Source organism: Parasteatoda tepidariorum, chromosome 2 (assembly GCF_982258835.1).
Source record: "Parasteatoda tepidariorum strain Cologne lab strain chromosome 2, Ptep-v5.0, whole genome shotgun sequence".
NCBI classification, from domain to species: domain Eukaryota; kingdom Metazoa; phylum Arthropoda; class Arachnida; order Araneae; family Theridiidae; genus Parasteatoda; species Parasteatoda tepidariorum.
In genome coordinates, this window is record NC_141756.1 from 56,740,475 (window position 1) to 56,764,070 (window position 23,596).

At 25.2% G+C, this 23,596-nt stretch overlaps 1 protein-coding gene across 1 annotated transcript in view; it reads left to right on the top strand.

Moving 5' to 3' along the window:
• IA-2 (tyrosine phosphatase IA-2) overlaps positions 1–23,596 on the top strand; it is a 357,746-nt gene that overhangs the window by 197,240 nt on the left and 136,910 nt on the right. The window contains exons 9-12 of the mRNA XM_087157386.1: positions 7,209–7,268; positions 8,761–8,980; positions 13,505–13,591; positions 13,681–13,760. Of these exons, the coding sequence (XP_087013512.1) occupies positions 7,209–7,268; positions 8,761–8,980; positions 13,505–13,591; positions 13,681–13,760 (447 nt within the window). The remainder of the gene's footprint in view (positions 1–7,208; positions 7,269–8,760; positions 8,981–13,504; positions 13,592–13,680; positions 13,761–23,596) is intronic.

Here is a 23,596-nt window from a genome sequence, read left to right on the forward strand (position 1 = left end):
AATTTATTTTCTGAATTCTATATTTCAATATTCTCAAATAAAAAACACAAATTTGTAAAAAAAAAATTTTTATTTCAGAAACAATTTTTTTCTTCTTTTAAATCAGCAGTGGGAACAAGTGAGGGAATGACATATTGGTATATTTTTATTACCTAAAATTAATAAAAAATAAAAATTGATAATTTTATTTTTATTCTTTTGTTAGCTTGCACTCTGAAGGACACTTTCCCTGAAAAAATTTTTTTCGTAATTTGTAAAACAAACATAAAATATACTGGGGACATGAAAATGACTGTTTTTGTGAGAATGACCCATATATATATATATATATATATATATATATATATATATATATATATATATATATATATATATATATATATATATATATATATATATATATATATATATATATATATATATATATATATATATATATATATATATATATATATATATATATATATATATATATATATATATTACTTTATATATATATATATGCACAATAAATTTTCTCTTAATGCCAATGACTTCAGATCAAAGCTTCAATCCGATCAAACTCAATCAGATTATAAAATTATTTTTCTCCATCTAACTGTTTAATAAAATGATCGTTAAGTTTACCCCGGAAGAAGGTGCGGGGGTTAACTTATGGGTCCCTGAATTACAGAAAATCTGATACCTAGAAAGCTAGCTACCTGCTTATGCCTTTTTTTTAGTAGCTGAGTTTTTTTTAATCTATTTTTCCTTCCTCAATAACCTTTTTATATATGATTGGGGTCATGGAATAATCATGCGCTTGTTTTCTTTTATTCTGCAGAACATTTCATTTCACATTTTATTTCTGTGCTTTATTTTTCATTTCCAATTGACGTGATTTTCGCTAGTTAATAAAGTTCATTAAACGTTTTCCGTAATAAGTGTAAGAACTGACATGTTATCGAACAAAAATACACCGTGCATAAAATTCGACGACGCTTTATCACAGACCTTGTGTTTTCTATTATTAATGATCGACCCGAGCAAACGTGCTGTCCAATTTTGAACGTCTAATTCAAATAATATGAACCTCTAATTCAAATAATAAATATTCGATGCCTAGCAGATGAAAAATAACCAGAATAAAATTAAATGCACCTTTAAAGGGAAGTTGTAAATTTTGCCAGAAAAATTGAGATGACAGGTAAAATTTGAGCACAAATGTTATTTTCATGGACTTTTTATGTGCAATAATTATCTCGAATGAAACAAAATTATATCGATATTAACATTTATGTATGCATTAAAACATTCATACCAAGTATAATTTCACGATTTAACTGATAATATTCGGAAAAAGTAACTATCATGTTTTATAAAATTTTCCGCAAACAAAAATGATAAAACGATTCCAATAGTTAAACAATATATATTCAATATCAAAGACGCAAAAGTGATGTATTTTCAATAAAAACTACAATGCATTTTAGCAGTATATGGATGAATTTACACCCCCGGGAGCCCTAACGTATACTCAGAAAACACGTGTCCTCCTAGGTAAAGAGACATCAATCAAAAGCAAAAGAGTTTACCTACGGAAAATAATTTTTTAAGCGGTAGTTTATTTCAAGAGATATCAACCTGTTGAATCAAATAATGAATCAACTATTTTGAAGTCGTGCGAAAACTGAAATATATGTTTATATAGAAAGTGATTCAGCGAATGTTTAAAGCTTCTTCGAGTTATAATTGGATAATGTTAGATAATTAAAAATATAAAGACTTTAATGTTTTTCTCTCATTCCTTTTAATAAAAAAATCAGGTGCTTTTTCAATTCATTTTTTTTCAAATACAATTCAGATGAAATAATTAAAAAAATGTGAAATATTTTCCTTATAAAAGTTTTATTTTTGCTAATACTAAGCAAATACTAACTGATAAGGCTCAATGAATAATACAATTACGTAATACCCATCAAAATCTATAAAGAATGAGATTTCTTACACATATATTGTAAAATAATATAAAAGACATAACATATGCTATAGATACAAACAGTGATATGACCAATTACATTAGAGTAAATACTATTCATAAAAATAACATGTAAAACATGAATGAAAATAGAAAAATAGTATATAATAAGCATGTAAAATTCAACTATAAACACATATTTTGATGGTTTAAATTTTTATACAGTGACTAAAGAGAAATATTAACTAGGGAATGTTTTTTTTCCGATGACTAGTCACGAAATTATTTTTAATAAATTAATAATACTTTAACATACTTTAAGACTTTAAGGGCACTTTTTATTGAAGACTTACGTAATTTCATTGATTCTCTTAATTACTTACTTTTTGAATTGGTTTAACTCAATATACTTTTAGAATTAATATACTTATATACTTATATATATATATATATATATATATATATATATATATATATATATATATATATATATATATATATATATATATATATATATATATAAATAAATAAATACAAGAAAACACTAAGAAAATTAAGAAAAACAATAAGTAACATTTATTGCGCTTAAGCTGCAAGTAAACAGCACTCATTAGATAAGTTCAAAATGAAGAATAAAACAAAGAAAAATTATAGACATATGAAAAAAAGGGGGTGGGAAATAATAAGTAAAAAAAAAAAAAAAAAAAAAAAAAAAAAAAAAAAAAAAAAAATATTTTATTTAAAAAAAAAAAAAAAAAAAAAAAAAAAAAAAAACTTTCTTATCCTATCTTTATTATCCTTTCTTTTATTTTATTTTTATTAAGATATTAACATTTCACTTTTTTTTTTTTTTTTTTTTTTTTTTTAATAAAATATTGTTTGTTGTTTTTTTTTTTTTTTTTTTTTTTTTACTTATTATTTCCCACCCCCTTTTTTTCATATGTCTATAATTTTTCTTTGTTTTATTCTTCATTTTGAACTTATATATATATATATATATATATATCAGCGGTTTAATAACAAAAACCGGCAAATTTTAGAATTTTCTTAAATTCTAAAAGTATATTGAGTTATACCAATTCAAAAAGTAATTAATTAAGATAATCAATGTAACTACGTAAGTCTTCAATAAAAAGTGCCCATGAAGTATGTTAAAGTATTATTAATGTATTAAAAATAATTTCGTGACTATTCATCGGAAAAAAAATTTACCAGTTAATATTTCTCTTTAGTCACTGTATAAAAATTTAAGCCATCAAAATATGTGTTTATAGTTGAATTTTACATGCTTATTATATACTATTTTTCTATTTTCATTCATGTTTTACATGTTACTTATATGAATTGTATTTACTCCAATGTAATTGGTCATATCACTGTTTGTACCTTTAGCATATGTTATGACTTGTATGTTATGTCTTTTCATTATTTTACAATTTATATGTAAGAAATCTCATTCTTTTTATATTTCGATGGGTATTACGTAATTGTATTATTCATTGAGCCTTATCAGTTAGTATTTGCTTAGTTTTAGCAAAAATAAAACTTTTATAAGGAAAATATTTCATATTTTTTTAATTGTTTTCATCTAAATTGTATTTAAAAAAAAGAATTGAAAAAGCACCTGATTGTTTTTATTAAAAGGTATGAGAGAAAAGCATTAAAGTCTTTCTATTTTTAGTTATCTAACATTATCCAATTTTTAACTCGGAAGAAACTTTTAACATTCGTTGTATTACTTTCTATATAAACATTTATTTCAGTTTTCGTACGACTTCAAAATAGTTGATTAATCATTTGTTTCAACAGGTTGATATCTCTTGAAATAAACGACAGCTTAAAAAAATTGTTTTCCCCATGTAAACTCTTTTGCTTTTCATTGATGTCTCTTTACCCAGGAGGACACGTGTTTTCTAAGTATACGTTAGGGCTCCCGGGGGTGTAAATTCATCCATATACTGATAAAAGGCATTGTAGTTTTTATTGAAAATATATCACTTTTCAGTCTTTGATATTGAATATTTAATGTTTAACTATTTGAACCGTTTTATCAGTCTTTTTGCGGAAAATTTTATGAAACCTGATAGTTATTTTTTCCGAATATTATCAATTAAATCGTAAAATTATACTTGATATGATTGTTTTAATGCATACATAAATGTTGATATCAATATAATTTTGTTTAATTCGAGATAATTATTGCACATAAAAAGTATATGAAAATAAAATTTGTGCTAAAATTTCAATCGTCATCGCAATTTTTCAGGCAAAAGTTACAACTTCCCTTTAAAGGTGCATTTAATTTTATTTTGGTTATTTTTCATCAGCTAGGCATCGAATATTTATTATTTGAATTAGAGGTTCATAGCTCAAAATCAGATCACGTTTGCTGGAGTCGATTGTTAATATTAGAAAAAGCAAGGTCTTTGATAAAGCTTCGTCCAATTTTATACACGGTGTATTTTTGTTCTGTAACATGTCAGTTCTTGCTCTTATTACGGCAAACGTTTAATGATCTCTATTAACTAGTAAAAATCACGTTAATTGGAAATGAAAAATAAGGCACAGAAATAAAATATGAAATGAAATGTTCTGCAGAATAAAACAAAACAAGAGCATGGTTATTCCATGACCCCAATCATAGATAAAAGGGTTATTGAGGGAAGAAAACTAGATTTAAAGAAACCCAGCTACCAAAAAAAAGGCATAAGCAGGTAGCTAGCTTTCTAGGTATCAGATTTTCTGTAATTCAGGGACCCATAAGTTAACCCCCGCACCTTCTTCCGGGGTAAACTTAACGATCATTTTATTAAACAGTTAGATGAAGAACAATAATTTAGTAATCTGATTGAGTTTGATTTGATGTCATTGGCATTAAGAAAATTTATTTAGCCATTAATTAATAAGTAATTATTTTATAAATTTTTAGATTATTTATTTAAATATTTAACTTATTTAACTACTTTTCTACTGAACATTCTGGTTTATTAACAGTTAACGGACAGAATGATCTCATTCCATTTATTTAGTTTGGATGGACTTAGTCGGGAACAAAATTACTATTCGATTAGTTAAAATTTATTTATATTGTTGGTTCTTATAACACTTTGTTACAATTTAATTTATTGATTAACTTTTTATTTATTGACCCAACTTATTTTATTGACAATTATTATGAATGTAAAATAAACTTGCTGAGGGATTAATTTGTAACAGATTGAACAATATTGATATAAAATGTTTTTGTGTAACTTGAAAGCAAATTTTAAAAGCATCTTCAAAAAAAGGTAAAAGTAAATTTTTAGTAACAGATTTGATATCTGAAGTAAGGAGCAGAAAATTTAAGAGCTGATTATCTCTATAGTTTTTCTAAAACATTTAAAAATCATTTTCAACAAGGTTGAAATTTAGTACTTAAAAACAGCTAATGTTAATGTATGACGAAAATTATAGAATATGGAATAGGGGAACTATTTTTTATCTTCTTACTTAAGCCCCTGTATATTATAAATTCTTCTATATATATGTATCCATTCCTTTATATAACCGTGATTTCAATATGAGTTTTTCGGAACTGGTTTCTCACAAAATACATTTTTTCGAATTCAAAATTTACTGCATATACCAGCACATATCTTTTCATAGTACATAACCAAAGAATGAAATTTTTCACTTTATTACACATAAAGTGAAACGTAAAATAGAACTATTCCTGCTTTGATTCTGAGAATCAAATATATTTCAATTTTTGGCATATTGCAACTTCAACGATCTGAAATATTTTCGGACTGAGCCATTTGTTTTGACTATGGGACATGTGACCAGTGACAAAGAATATTTCTTTCGTTCTTCCATGTTCATCAGATACACATCAAGCAAAAAAGCACATAAGTCATAACAAATATTAAAGAAAAAAACGTAAAGATGTGCAAATCTATGATAGAACTACGACCCTAGGAATCTCACGTATGTCGCAATAAAATTCCGTACTCTCAAATAGACCCAAGAATCTCTGAGATTCGCTATTCGAATGTCTGAAGAGGCGAATATGACAGAAATATTTGTAGGGCAAGAGGCCACTGAAACTGATATGTATTACTATATTTTCTCTTCCCTGAACGTCTATCTTATCGCAATAAGAAATGTAAGGACATTCTTTAACCGTTTAAAATTAATAAGAGAAATGGGAGAAAACATTTCTCCCCGAATGTTCATTTATATCTAGCAAAAAATGACACATAAATGATTAATTCAACTTGAATCGTTCCAGATATAAAATAAAAATATTATTTTTAAGTTATTCAGTAAATATATAACAAATGGTTTTCAAAAGAGCAAAGTTCAGCTCACAATTTAATTTAACAATTTAATTATTAGTGTAACAATAATAATTAATCAATCAGTATTATTGTTACATTGTATCTACATTGAGATATAAAATAATTAAATATTGATTTTAAAACTATACGATAGAAACATAATAATGATTGTTGATGTCATAGTTAACGTTTAAAAATGATTAAATGTTATAAATGACATTTAGTGAATTTAAGTAATTTAACTTAAAAATGTGTTCAATTTAACTTAATTTAACTTTAAACAGTGAGAAATGAAGTTTATGTTTTGCATTATTTTCTTGTCTGCAAGCGACGATAAGTGAATTTTATAACATACATTTAAACTGGTCGAGTCAAAGCTTTCGCACTCCTGGTATTATAATTTAATAATTAAAAAAACAAGTTTTCTAAGGTTACTCGTGATCTTTGTGATGCCAAACTTTTAATCAGTATCTAAAAAAACTGTGTTTTTGGATAAATAAGACTTTAATTAGATATGAGTATTTCCCATTAAACTGAAATTTTGTTTCAGCAGTGTAATCTAGCAAACTTTTGCAATAAAATGTAAAATTACTGTAAATGTAACTTTTTTAAATACGTTTATGAAGTTTAATTAACTTGAAAAGTTTCATTCCTGGATATATCCAAGAATATAAAATTACAATAGTTTCAGAAAAAATCAGATGGAAATCATAAGAGCTAAGTTTTTCAACCTAAAAAGTTTTCGACAAATGCAAAAAAAAAAATGAGGAGAGCGAGAAAAATAAAAACAATGAAATGTAAAAAACAATGTAACTTATACAAATGATATTTCAATTTAAAATTTCAGGAGCAATTATATAATTTATAGTTCCTTTTAGGGAAATTTTAATTTTTGATAAAATTTAAATTTAATATGAGATATTTTTTTTCAGATGAAACAAGAAGAATATTTGTTACAAGTGGCATTCCTAGTATGCCCGAAGAAGTTTTTGGTAAGCATTAATATATTATAAGAAATGCATACATACTTGATTTTCGTTTTAAATATTCAATGCTGAATGCATTGAACCACAACGTTCTTCCAATTTACTGCAATCTTAACACGGCAGTAAGATCGCAGAATCGTTCAAAGAATTTGTTCTTGAGCATGATTACTTATGATATTTAGTATTCAAGCGGAACACATAATTAAAGGAAAACATGGTTCAAGTTAAAACATTTAGCCGTATATTATTTTTCTTAGTAAGCTAAATTACAGGATCGTCAGAAAATTTGCTCATGAGCATGATTTATTTAGAGCTCAAACAGAGCGCATAATTAAATGAAAACATGGTTCAAATTTTAAAAAAATTGCACTATGTTATTTTTCTAGTTAACTGTGTTACCCCACTCGGACGAAAGTAAAGTAATTATAATAAAGAAAGCACTCTAATATAGTAAAAAAAATTAGGATATATAAGGATATATATGAGGATATATAAGTAAAAAAAATTTTCAGAATTATTGTATTTTCTTTAACTATAAAAATGAAATTATTTAAAAAATAAAATTACCAATTGATGAATATCAAATTGAAATTAATGAAAATTTATGTGAATGAATATATTTGAAAACAAACGGTAAAATATATTCCATTACGCAAATTTTCCAAAAAGAAAAAAGAATAATTTTCATTAATTAAGCAAACACAAAAAACAATTAGGTTTTACAACTTATATAAAGCATTTTTTCTGCAGTGTTAAAGCAAAACTTAATAAATTAAGTAAAATATTAAGTGTTTAAAATAACTCAGAAAATAAAATTGCATTTTCTTCACTTGCATATATTTCAATGAATTAAAAATTACTTACATTCCTTATCAATAGATTAAAACTTATACCAGCGCGAATATCTTATTAAATATACATAACAATACGAAATTTGTTAAATATTAAAAAACTTATTAAATATAAAAAAACTGCAAATCATAAGTACGAAATATAGGAATGAAAACTAATTTGTACTATAAAAGAAAACTTCAGTTAAAATTGCATTTTTATAAATTAATTAAATTTAACTATTTTTAACATTATTTAATCAAAAGTTTTTCATCATCTTTAAACTCAAAAGAAAGAAGTGCTATGAATTTTTTAATTAATTTGAAACGCATAAAAGTTTAAACCCAAAAGTAATAAATATGTTATTGAAAACTAAGTTATACGCTAAAAGCTTCAACTTAAATAAAATTTTTACAAATTTCTCAAATTTAATAATTTTTAATAATGTTTTAACAAAATCTTTTGATCATCTTTAAACTCAAAAAATTTGCTCGAGTTTTAAAGTCATTTATTTCGTATAAAAAATTTCAAAGAAAAATATTGAAATGTATTATTGAAATTTATTTCCTACATGAAAACCTTCTGATTAAATTACATTTTATAAATTCATTAAATTGAATTATTTTTAACATTTTTTTAACAAAAAAAAATATTCGATCACCATTAGGCTCAAAGGATGGAAGTGTTAAATTACCCGAGCGGCAGCAATCATTCGAACGCCCGCCGGCAGATCAGCCAGAACTCTTAGAAGGAATCGACGATGAAAAATCGAAAGAAGTCCGAGGAGATGAAGAGAAACCTACAAATGCAGCTAAAACAGGAGAAGGTCATGTTGGACATTATGATAATGTGGCTTCTACACACACTTATTTACTTATTAAGGAAAAGTTAGTGAAAATATTTTTCGAAATAACTTTTACTTTATCACTTTTTAATTAATTAATATCCAAATTTTCCTCGGAAGAAGGACATGTTGAACATTATAATACATGGTTTTCCCTTCACACTTATAAAATTATCAATTATTAATTATTTCCTTCACAATTCAAAAAAGTTAATTAAAATGCTTTATAATTTACTTTTATTTAATTTTCAACTTTTATAATTAATTTTATATCTAAATTTTACGGCTATTACGGTTTTATTAATATAATATCTAAATTTTCCTCGGAAAAAGGACATAGTGGATGAAAAGGACATAGTGATACAGTGACTTCTAAACTCACTTATATACTTATCAAGGAAAAACTAGTAAAAATACATCTTTTAATAACTTCATTTCATTTACCACTGTTTAATTAATTTAATATCTAAATGTTTCATGAGTGATGGACTTGTAGGAAAATGTAATACGGTGCCTTCCACGCACACTTAATCACATGCCAAGAAGAAGTGAGCTAAAATGTTTTATCATTTATTTTTAGTAAAATTACCACATTTGAATTAATTTAATATCTAAGTTTTACGGTTGCTTTAGTTTTATTATTTTAGTATCTAAATTTTCCATGAGTGAAGGTTATGTAGGGCATTATGATATGGTGGCTTCTACTCGCACTTACTTATCAGGAAAAAGTAAGAAAAAATATTTTTTTTCTGTAACCCTTATTTAATTTATCATTTTTTAGTTAATTTAATATCCAAATTTTCTACAGATAAAAAAGAGGTTGGACATTATAAGACGGTGGTTCCGCATTTATTCACTTATCAAAGAAAAGTTAGTTAAAGTTGTTCTATAATTTAATATGCCGATATGAATTTATTTAATATCTAAATTTATAATTTTTTCAGTTTTATTATTTCAAAATCTAATTTTTTTTCACTGGTATAAATTATTTTGGGCATTATGATATGGTGGCTTCTTCGCACACATATTTACTTACCAAGGAAAAGTTAGTAAAAATATTCTTTTTCAACTTTTATTTTATATACTACTTTTTAATGAATTTAATATCGAAAATTTTTCACTGATGAAGGAGAGGTTGGACATTATAATACGGTGGTTCCACACTTATTCACTTACCAAGTAAAAGTTAGTAAAACTGTTCAACTTAATTTGTTACTTTTGAAATTTTTTAATACCTAAATTTTATGGTTGTTTCGATTTTAGTATTCTAATACCTAAATTTTTCACGGGTGGAGGTCATGATGAGCATTATAATATGCTCTCCACATTTATTTACTCATCAGGGGAAAGTTAAAAACCTATTTTTTCAATAGCTTTTATTCAATTTTCCATTTTTTAATTAATGGAATATCTAAATATTCCACGGGCGAAGAACATGTTCGACAGTATAATACGGTGACTCCTATTCATTTATCAAGGAAAAGTTAGTTAAAATGTCTTAAAATTTATTAATATTTAATTTACCACTTTTTAATGAATTTAATGTCCAAAATTTCGTTGTTAAGTCGGTTTTATTATTTTAATATTGAAATTTTCCACGGGTGAAGCATATGATGGTACATTTTGATACGGTGGCTTTTTTGCACGCTCAGTTATTTATCAAGGAAAAATTATTTATAATATATCTTTTCATTAACTTTTATTTAATTTGCCACTTTTGAATTACTATATTTTCTTAATTTTACTGTTTGATGTTGAGCATTATGATAGGATGACTTCTACAAACACTTACTTAAATTTTTCGATTTTTTTTTAATTTTTAATTTTTGAATTAATTTAGCATGTAAATTTTAATGTACTTTTTGGTATCTAAAAGAACTTTAAATTGAACATTCGGTTATAATGATTTATTATTTTAAAACATGGAAGAAATTGTAGCAAGTATTGTAGCAAATCTTGTACTAACTAAATAAATAAAACTTTAATTAATTTCTTTTAATCAATTTCTCTTAATTAATTTCAATTGATTTCATAATCAAAAACAATATTTAATAATGTCAAATATCCAAGATTGTTTTTATATTTTAATTTTCTTTTTGAAAGCTTATGCAATTTAAAGTATAATTAATTACATTTACTTTAATTTTTGTTATTTATGTGGTCTGGTTACTTTTTTTTAAAAATTAAAATTAAACGATTTCTAACACCTGACTATAATTAAGGATATTTTATAGAATGTTTAGAATCTTTCAAAAGTAGTATAATGCAATTATAAACAATTTATTAAAAAAAAAATTAACATTCTTAGACTTTTTTTATGACACGATTCGGTTAGGTATTACACTATAGTTTTTACAGCTTAGTTTTGGCATGCCATGGGGATCGTATCACAGTTTTTAGCTATTTTGTTAAAGCAATTTGGTTATCCTATTTCGGTGAGTAATGGACAAAGTATGTAGAATATTTGAAATTATTTCCTTAGTGGTGATAAAAAATAAAGCTTCTGATGAACCTACACAATACTATACAAAATTACAGCTGATTCCTCAACAAAAGTTGCGAATGATTTATATATACACACTCTCTACTATAAATGTTTCTATATTTAAAAAAAAACTACGTCATTCAACTTATTTCTCCAAATACAACTTAGCCTGCAGGTGATTCCCATTCCCCTTTGGGAATCACCTGCTTTTCATTTTCCGATTTTTCATTTTCCGTTGTTGTGTAACTTTAAAAACTTGACTTTTTAAAGCTATGAGTTTTGTAGCTTATTGTAGAAACATATTTAAAAGTTGCATTCCTATTAGAATTATTTTCTCGGTTTTTTTAATTTTAATAATTAATAAATTAATTTTAATAATTAATAGGTTAATTTTAATAAATATATGGCTCATGTGCCATTATGTCTGTTGTGCCATTGAACTTCAGTGTTTATTTAATTATTGGTAAAATATATATTGAATTATTTTTCAAAATTTAAAAACTAATTCAGTTATTTAAATTGTTACTGAAAGATAGCCATTTTTATTATTTTACAAATTGAAAAATAAAAAATAATTCAATAAGTAATTATTATAAGATTATAAAATATTTTAATTTTCTTTTTAAAAGCTTATGCAATTTAAAGAACAATTAACTACATTTACTTTAATTTTTGTTATTTATGTGGTCTGGTTACTTTTTTTTAAATGAAAATTAAACGATTTCTAACGCATGACTTTAATTAAGGATATTTTATAGAATGTTTAGAATTCTACAAAAGTAGTATAATGCAATTATAAACAATTTATTAAAAAAATTGTAAAACTTTTAGACTTTTTTTAAGACATGATTCTGTTAGATATTACACCATAGTTTTACACCATTCAACTTCGGTGTTTATTTAATTATTGGTGAAATATATATTGAATTAGTTTTCAAAATGTGAAAACTATTTCAATTATTTAGAGTGTAAATAAAAGATAGGCATTTTCATTATTAAACAAATTGAAAAATAAAAAATTATTCCATAAATAATATTTCAGGAAAAATTAAACGCATTTTCAACATTAATTCGTAAAATAAGTAGCATTTGAATACTAATTTTAGCGCATTTCTTATATAAATTCTGAATGCTAAGTTTTTCTGTATTTTAATATTAAGAGAAATATCCTTTAACTTTACGTTCTAAGTCAGCTTAGAAAGCTTTTAAACTAAAGTAAAACTCACATTCTATTCGAAATTGAATAAATCTTTTCAATATTCAACCGAAAAAAAGGTGCGAACCTTTACCTATTATACTCGTCTTTATTTGAATAACAATTGAACGAACTTGTTACATCAGGAAAAAACCTAATTTTCAATTCGGAAAAACTCGGAATTAACTGAAGGAGTTGACATTCAGTATTTTTATTCTTTATTTTAAATCCGTTTCTTGTGTAACGGTAAACTTTTATTGAAAGAGAATCATGCATATTTTGAAAAGATCGTATCTCTCAAAGCTTTAATCTGATATTTATAAGAGATATTTCATACTCTTTATATAACAACATAGTTACTCGATTCGAAACTTTTCTTTAAAACGCAAGCATAATAATTGCAAAATTTTTCCAGTTTTAATTTCAAAACAATTTACTTTTGCAGATTTTCCGCAACGTATTAAGTTATCGCAAGATTTTTTTCTTAATATTTTTAAGAAAATCATCATTAACTGTTTATTTTCTTTTTAACGCTTCGTTTTTAGAGATCAGAGGGGAAAAGAGAATTTTGCTCTCAAACAAGAAATGTTTTCACCCAACCTTTCTTTACTGTGTCACTTTCCACGTTTGTGTTTTGTCAAAACTTAGTAATTCTCAAAATGCAACAAAGGGTGATTCAATAGTAATTTTGGTGGAAAATAGTCATGAGCCATTTTTACCCGTTGATCATCATTTTTCGCTAGCATATTTATGAGCCATGTGAGTTACAAAACCGTGTAATAACTTTACGGTATCTTTAAAATGGACATTTTATGACTTTACCCACATAGGAAAGAATTTAACAAGTGTTTAGAAATATTTTTAGCTACATGTCTTTATTTTTTCAGGAATATAGGAGAAGAGAAAGCTCAGGAACTGGTTGATACCCTTATTAAAATGTTAGGTCTTCCTAAAAATAGTTTTTCAAACATAAAGTAAGTTTTTTAACTTCGTTTTCTTAAAATTAACTGTAACAACAAATAACAAAACTTTAATGCAACAATATGCTTTCATTTTCTTATAGATTAGAAGGAAGACAAATCACGTTTAAGGTGAATCCGAATGCATTAAATATGAATGCATCAGAAGTTGCAACTAAAGCAGGTAATTTATGAAATTAGCTGCTTCAATCAAAATAAGTACGGAAAATACTATCATGATGATATAACCGTTCTCATACATTAAGTTTAATTTAAGATTGAAAATAAAAGTATTAAAAAGAATCCTTCCGAAAGTATTAAACAACTCATTGAAACCATAAAATATCCGTTTAAATAAATAAAAAAATTAAAAGTGATTTTTAATTTTTTTTAATTTCTTTTTTGCATATTTCTCCTATAATTCTGATAAATTTCAAGCGATTTATTAGTAAAAATGTTTACATAATTAGTAATTTTACTCATAGTTAGGCTGGAGTTTTATCATTTTTTAAGCATCAAGATTTTTGCATGTATTTTTAAGCAAATATTTATTTTCGTATTGATTATTTCTTGAAATTTTTTGAAACTACTATTGCTTGCAATCTGTAAAAGAAATATTAAAAGCAAAACATTAAATTCTGAAACTTATTAAGATTTATTTTAAACAAAATAAAGAAATGAGACATCGAAAATTAAGGACGCATAATTTCAAGGCAAATAATCCTAACGGAAAAAGTTAATAGCTTGGTAAACTTTTGAAAAAATTAAAAAAAAATGCATCATAATTTATATTTTTAAGCAAAAGTGCTAAGTTATATGCATGAGCAAATTAAAATATGATTTAAATTTTAAATTAGTTCCCTGTTTTAGCTTCTTCTTGTACTCATTAATTGGATGACATACATTGATTTATTTTTAAAAGTTATCATTTTCATATACATTGAATTATAGTTTTAAATAAGTTACAAAATCCGTTTTTTCCTCTACTCTTTAATATAAATTCAATCAATTTTCAAACCCAATTTGTTTTCGTTTCATTAAATATATATCATATTTATACCTGATATATGCGCCCATCATATACACCATCCGCCTTTATGTTTGTCCTTGATATACATCATTTTTATAACACGCATGCATTAATTGTTCTAAGGCTATTGTCATAGTATACAATGAATTATAATTTTTAATAACATATTTTTTTTCTATTCCCTTTTACAAATTTAATTCATTTTTAAATGCCTAACAAACGTCCAAAATAAAGAACATACCATAAAACTTAGTACAAAAAATACTTTTAAAATGTTCTTAGCTATTAGTTATAATTCTAATACGTTAAGTTGTAATTCTAAGATGTTTTTCAGAATCTATGCCTTATTTTATTGTATGCTTCCTAGATTTAATGCAATTTTGTTTGAAATAACGAGCTTGTTATTCAAAATACGTTATAAACTCTAAAGATATCCCATTTCTGAAAAAAATCATTTTTCATTCCTTCAAGACAATCTACGACAGAACAAAAAGATTTTTAGATAAAAAAATCAACCTTCTGTAAGATTTTATTTCAACGTTTGCGATGTGATGGATTTTGTTTCCATAGCAATTGTCAATAAGAGCTAACACAAAATCCGCAATTTTGTCGAGATAAAAGTTAAAATAAATCAAATAGTCTCACCAAAACTTCCGATTCGCGGAAAAGACCATTTGATATCTTTAAAGCTTAATCCACCTATATATACGTATATATGCCAGCTGCCGTTGAAGCTAAGAAGAAAAGAGAGAAATATGTTGAGAAAGAAATATGTTATGCGAATTTTAAAGTACCAATTTTCCATTGACCTTTGCAATCAGAAAATACCAGGAATATCCCCATGCGTATTTATCAAATGCACTCTACTTTTCTTTGCTTTTTTTTTCAAACCAAGTTCAGATACTTGTTTCGGTACCTTCATATGGAAATATTGTTTTATTAATTTTAAAATAGAAACAAATAAATTCTATTTACATCGCATGCAAAGACCCATTTCACAATATGCGAATATTTTTCAGTACTTTTTATATTGAATTATTTTTGTATTAATTTTAAACTGATAAATTCTATTCGCATCGAATGCAAAGACCGATTTTCAAAATATGCAAATATATTTTAGTATTTTTATGTGGAACTATTTTTTATTAATTTTAAAATAGAAACTAATATATTCTATTTGCATCACATGAAAGTAAGTTTCAAAGCTGTCTCTGCGTTCTTTGAGTTAAAATGTCATGTTCTGAGTTTCAATAATTTTTTCGTAAACAACATTTTTCTATCCATGTATGTCAAAGTTAGCTCTCTGAGGCGAAATGGTTAGAATAAACTTTAAAACCAAATGTATCTTTCCTTCCAAACTTACCACAAATCAATTTTTAAAGATGTTATGTTACCCTGGTTTTTAAAACTCTTTGGAAACCAAAAATAAACCTACCAATCGAGTTCTGCTCCAGAACACAGAACTAAAGATATTCAAGTATGGTGCAAGTCGCATTTTCTTAACAGGAAAATGTGAAAATGTTTTTGTCGGAGTGTAAACGTCTTATTCATAAGACTTGAATCCAAGGCATTTTTCCGCTTGGCCCTTTTTGTAGAGAAGAAATTGTGTTAAACCCCGGACTAATACAAACCTAAAATAATCTCGTTTTCTTGCTTATTCGAAATTTTGGTGGTAACATTTTAACAATCATTAGCATTACAGTGTATTATATTTCAAAGTTATTTATTTTCAACCTACATATCTTGAAGAATAGTACTTAAATAAATGTCTGTGCAACTCCACAGTTCATCCATTAGTTAGTACATCCAAGTAAGTATCTGTAATTAACTGGTTTTTCTGAAATATGAAACTCAATTTCATGACTTATTTATATAAATCATTTTCAAAATTTCTATTAATATTTCTTGTCAATAAATTCTTTGCATTTCAAATTTATCAAATTTTAAAATGTACCAAATATATCTGCTTTAAATGCATAATCTGAAACTTCCATGTTATATAACATGCTTTCGATTCTCATATTTCTTTAATTTTTACGAGGAAAAAATATTTTTTCTTTTTCAATAACTCTAAAAGAAAGGGAAACTATAGAAGAGTAGCTGCATGAGGGTTAAGGGAATAATCAATGCAAAATGAAGGTTATTTTTTCTTTGTTTTATTTATTTATTCTATTCATTTATTTTATGTCTTTATTTATTCTATTTATTTATTCTTATTTTTTAAATTTCTAAAGGAAAACTACCTTAAAAGGAATCAGAAATAACTTAGACCAAATAAACATTTTAGCAAATTTGTGTTGGTGTTCACAGTAGCCATAAAGTATAAAGTTTACAACTAAAAGTATTTTAGATGATATTTTTTTCTATTTACATTTATTAGAACTTAAACAAAAATAATAAGTAAAATTTCCATTCCGTCAATTTATTTAAAACGTCTGCTTTCTATACCCATTCTATCTTTCTGCATACAAATAACATTACTCCTAAACTTTTCTGTAGGAATAAAAAAATGTAGAACTCGAACTATTTGCCAACTGATTTCTTTAAATTACTATGAAAACGTAACCACTATGTATAAAAATGCACAACCTTTCAATGACTTGAAAAGAAATAGACTTTTGTAGCTAGCGTGTTCTCAAGCAAGTGGATGGTAGAGTGGTTCAGAATTGTTTTAACTGTTGCCGTACGTTAGGAGTAGAAAAAGTCCAATTTGTTTTAATGTTGATGATTAAAATGAGTGCAGAAATACACTACTTCTCTATTTTTGTGTGAACAAATGATTTAGCATTAAAAAAAATGCTTTAATAGCACAATTTCATTTGTCTTTGAAATGTCGTTAAGTACTAAAACAATTGCATTTTTTATAGTAACATTTTAAGTGAAATAAAAATAAAATAGAAATATGCGTTGAAAAATTGATTAGTGTTACTTAGGTAAATCTGTTAGACCCTGTTTCACTTATTCCTTAGTTTTTGACAATTATGAATTCAACTTTTTTTTGTTTCTTAAAACTTTTAGTATTGTTATTACAGTTTATTTTTTCAAAACAAAATTACTTTAAAAATTAAAACAACGCACAAAGAAAATTAAAATAATGCACAACTCACAGCACTAAATAAAAATTTTATGGGAGTTATGAACTGAATTGTTTGAAAATTCTGCAGTTTAATAAAAATTTACCACTTGAAAGTTAAAGAGATTTGGAGAGCGCTCTCTGATACATCTTTGTCCGATTCAGCGTTCTACTCCCTTTTAAAAAAATAAATGAATAAAAAATAACTAAAGGTTTTCCCTCTTCCAAAGAAGAAAGCAATGTTTTTGCGTACCGCCTAGACAATGACATAATCAGGTCCTTTCAAAACGATTTCAATCTGGTTCACGGGCAGAAGGGCTCTTTTGCACCAGATAATGTAACCAGACCTGTTACGTTCAAAACGCTGTATTCGTAAGAAGAAACCGCTGCACAGTTTGAAAGATTTAAAAATATTAGCACTTTAAAAAAATTACTCTAAGAAAAATGTTTTCAAATCCGTAAAACATTATAAATAAGAAGTGTTTTTTTTTTTTGTACAAATTCAAATGTTTTTCTTTAGTAACAATATTATCTGCTTTACATTTAAAAAAAAAATTAGTATCCCTCATTTTTTCTTCGGAATATTTTGATATCAGCCTTTGAAAATTTGTATCTTAATTTCTAAGGTCAAAATTCCTGTACAAATTAAAATATTTTCCTTTAGTATCAATAATATTATCCTTCTTCTTTTCTTCAGACTTTTTTGCTTATTAGCGAAAAATTTTTTACCAAATTTCTATCGTTTTCTTTTTTTTTCTTTTTCGTACTGCTACTTTTAAAACTTATTTAACAGTTATCATACAGTTTTGAGATAATGCAGAACATCAGCATTGTATTTATAACCCATTAAAAAAAAGGCCTCAAAGTGTGCCCCAGATCCTTTTAAACGAGAATGAAATTAAAGAGAATATAAGAAAACAAAGATTAGGATAAGGATTTTTCTTACTTATATAGTTTCAAATGCCAGATTGTATCTTTACTCTTAGATACTAAGTTTTGTTTCTATTTATTAAACTGAATATTTGAAATTTAGATTATCATAAGTTTTCATAATTGTGGAAATACAAAGAAAACTATTATATTATTTTTTTTTATAATTATATAATTAAATGAAGTATATACATTGATTTAAATTATTTATTTAATGTCTTAAATGTACATGTGTACATGAATTAAAGATATAAAAAGCATTGAAACCGTCTATTCTTCTTAAAGCATGCTTCCATTTAAAAATTAACCGTGATCACTAAAGTTTAAAAAGTTATGTTTATACAGAGACCTGAACATTATATGTTTGATCATATATCTTTAAATCAAATTACATAGCAAATACTAAGTTTAGTTCGGCTATTCAAAAACAAACTATATCTCAAAGAAATTCCTGGAAAAAAAGGAATAGTTTTCCTTCACATTCAATATTTGCCGAAGTATAATACTTTTTACTACTTCACCACAAAATTCAAAAGTACCTTGTTCTTCATCTTTTTTAAATTTAGTGAACCATGACCAAATATTTCTCTCGTTATAAGCTCTCTGATAGAAAATATTGCACTTACAGTTTTTGAATAAAATGCAAATATCTTTCATCTTTCGAACTTTTTTTTTCTTCCTCAAACATCCTAGTATATTCCCAAACCTTTTACACTTATTGGACTAGGCAATAAACAGTTTTGCTGTCGCAATAGATTTCCTGTGGCAGTCCAGCAAAATTTCTACTTTTGTTATATTTAATCATCTTTTTTTCATCGACGCTTATTTTGAAAATTTATTTTTTCTTATACATTTTTTCTTCACTCTTCATTCTGAAATAGGGTTGGGGAGTAGTATCAAAGGAGAAGAGTTCGGCGAAAGGGAGTAGAGAACTTTTTATCTTCTTTTATTATTATTCTTTTGAATAAATCGGTGCAAGGTTCGAAAGATGGAAGAACTCTATTACTACAGCATTTCTTCAAAGCAAACCAGTAAATGGGTGTTGAATAAAACCGTAAAAAAAAGTCTGTAGTTAAAAAAGGAACAAGAAAACGAAAAAAAGAAAACTTTTGATGGATCTGTTTACTTTGCAAGTGTTTGTGTGGTACTATTATTCATAAAAGTTCGTCTCAAGCTATGGCTCGAAATATTTCAGCCGCCCCGGATATGTTTATCTTGATGTAAAGTATGTTCACGGGGAAAACTTCAAAAGATCGCAGAATGTGTGAACCTCATTTAAAAAACATTTGAAGTAGAAATAATTTGGCTAAAATTGCAAGCCTAGTCGAAGGATGACAAAATGAATACCTAAACCGTCAGAACGCCATTGAAGATTTAAAAAAAAAATTCTTTTCAAAAAAATTCGCAGAAAACTCATTCAAAATTTTACACTTTTTTAAATATTTGCTTAATTTCGATCTTATATTTTTAAAATATTTTCTATCTTAAATCTTCTCACTTTATATATTTTTAAAATAGTCTTATTTTGTAATTTGAAATTATGTTTTATCAATTATTTCATTCAAAATTATATTTATATTAATATTCGAAAGGAAATATCCTTAGGCATTTTAAAGTAATTTAATTTATAGTAAAATTCATCATTATTAAACCATTAGATATTATTGGTATATTATACATTAAACTTTATGAAGACTACGGAGGGAAGTGATATTTATGCCCACCAAAGTTAATTCGAAGAAAAAATGTATTGCGCACGGAAAGAAAGAGATTTTCCACAGTAGGGCTCATCATCACTGAATAATAACTCTCGGGGCAAAACGATTGTTCACGGTATTGATTTGTCAAGACTTAATATTCTCTAGAATGCAAACATTTACATAAATAATCATTCCTTCTTAGTCTCAATGTATTACTATATATCTAATAAATATATATTATAATACACAGTTTAGTAAAAAAATATGTATATTTAAGTTTAATATCTAAACAAAATGTACTAAAACTCGACGAAATACAAATCCCATAAAAAAGTAGCAAGCCCATCAATCCGGCACAGTTGAAGGCACTTTTCTACTCATATAGTTGCATATCTAAAGAACTATTCTATTATATTATATCTAAACAACTATAGATCTATTATTATAATTATTATTATAATATATATATATATATATATAATATATATATATATATATATATATATATATATATATATATATATATATATATATATATATATATATATATATATATATATATATATATATATATATATATATATATATATATATATATATATATATATATATATATATATATATATATAAATACAAGAAAACACGAAGAAAGTTAAGTTACTATTAACTTTCTTTCATTCTCCTTCTGTTTTCGTTTTAATTTCCTTTTTCTTATTTCCTGTCTTTAGGACGCTACGTGTATTTAGGATGTTGCTCTTTGAGCCTATTTTTAGGGAATTAAACAATTATAACAATTTAGCACCAGGTAAAAAATGTGTTCAATATTTAAACTATTCTTCATGTTGTACCCGGTACGGAGAGCCTATATCAGAGGGGAACTTCGGATCGACATCCTGCTACTCTGAAAGCAAAAGCGAAAGCAAACGATTTTTTGAATTGCATTCTATTCCCGAAACTTTACCTTCCTATAAAGCGTGTGATGATAAAAGATGCAAAATTTAACCTAATATTGACAAAAAACATACTGTTCTTTATAACGTTAGCTCCAAATCTTTTTGTAAAATTAAAAATGTTATTTATATGTTAACCTGTGGTTTCTGTAATATGAAATATGTTGGACAAACTAGTAACTCACTTAACATTCGAATTAATCAACACCGTTCTGATATTAACAGTAATAAGACCATCAATAACCTGGAAGTGAATCATTTTAGAGTACATAAATTTAACAGTGTCAAAATTAATATTTTAGATATTATAGAGGATTTAGATTTAAGACTACAGAAAGAAAATTACTACATGCTTTTATACAAAACAATTTTGCCGTATGGGCTAAACGATACCTTCCAACATACACAGATTAACTACAATAACTCATCAACTTTTTCACTTTTTCATATTAAAGATAAGCGTACAAATCGAGGTAAACGGGGTTCAAGAAGTAATAGAAACTCTCTTAATAGTGACAAATTAAATATAAAATTTCTTTCTAATATGGAAAAAGACTTTAATAAACAATATAGCATTAAACCAATTAAAGATTTTGTCTTCTCCCTTAAGAATTATGAAGTATATAAGTTCTACGATCTAATTATTAACTTTTCCTTCATTAATTTACATTTCAAAATTCTTTGTTTCGATCTTATAAAAGCCAAAATGAGCAAAATTTTGCCTAATAAAAAGAAAAGTTTAGATAATTTATATCTCGTTATTAACTTTCAAAATCCTATTTTCGATAAGATGAAATTTCACAACATTTTTGAAAATTTTAAAGCTTTATTTCCATTAAAAGATTTTAACATAATTAAAAGTTTTAAATATAACAAATCTCTAGGTAGAACCATATTTAACTATAATGATATAAGCAAAAATTTAGGGAGTATTAATATATCCGATTATGAATGTCACTGTGAGGAGGATAAATATTTTGATTTTGCTGATAAACATAAACATATTATTACTGGTAATTTAAATATTATAGAAAACCTAACTTAGGAATTTAATGATAAAAGGCACAAAATTTAGACCCATTTACCATATATCAATCAATAGGATTCTAAAATACTTTCTTAATGATCTCAATAGTTTTGCTTAAAGTTATCAAATAGATTCTCTTTACCTTTAGGTATGCTAGCAGAACGGAAATGGGGAGTTTATTATTACTTTAAAAACTTTATTTTCAATAATAAGGATAATTTAAGTAAGAATAACAATTCAACAAATTTTTCTAATATTGTTCAATCAATTAAGCAACTTCAGAAAAATTTTGTAATTACTCCCATAGACAAAGCTAACAATAATTATGCTATATTCTATAAAAAATTCTATGCTGAATTTTTAAATATGGAATTAATAAATAGTAAAAATTTTGAACTCAGTAATTTCAATAATAATATTGTCATTAAAAAATTTTTAGCTTTTTACAAGAGATTAAAAATTAAAATTAGCAATATACAATTTCCTTACCTAATTATCAGTCCTAAATTTCATAAAATTCCAGTAAAATTTAGAATTATCACATGTGGGTCTAATACTTATTTAACTAAATCTGGCACCATTTTCTTTAACTACTTAAATAAGATTATTAACTATATTACTAAAGAAGGTTTCTCTTGGATTATCACTAATAATCAACCGATTTTAGATTTCATTAAACATAATAAAATTAATTCTATTGCGACTTTTGATTTCCAGGATCTTTTCAATAGCATTCCCCTTTCTGAACTAAGAGATGTCCTTTTGAATTATTACTATGATTTTAAAAATATCCTTTGTTGCGATTTTGATTATTGAAATTCTGATTAATTTTTGTCTTTTTAGTAAATATCTTTACAATGGAAAGGATATTTTTCTTCAAATTAATGGAATACCACAAGGATCTAATTATTCATCTCTCTTAGCTAACTTATTTTTGCATTATTATGAAAAAAATTATACTCTTAGTATTAAATTTGTTTTTAGATATATTGATGAGTTAATTATCTTTAATCTCCAAGATTTTAATATTTTATTGAGTGATATATACCCTGAGGAATTAATCTTACTTCGTAATCATGATGATAATATTAATTTCAATTTTTTGGATTTGGGTATTATGAAAGTGGAAAATATCTGCTATGTTGATTTATACGATTAAAGAAAAGATTTTATTTTCAATATTAATAAACTAGTTACTTGGAATTCTAATGTTTCTAGGAGCATCTATTTAAATACCATTTTTAATGAAATGAACAGAATTAAAAGAATATGTAGTAATATTTATTTATCCATAAAACAAATCGATAAAC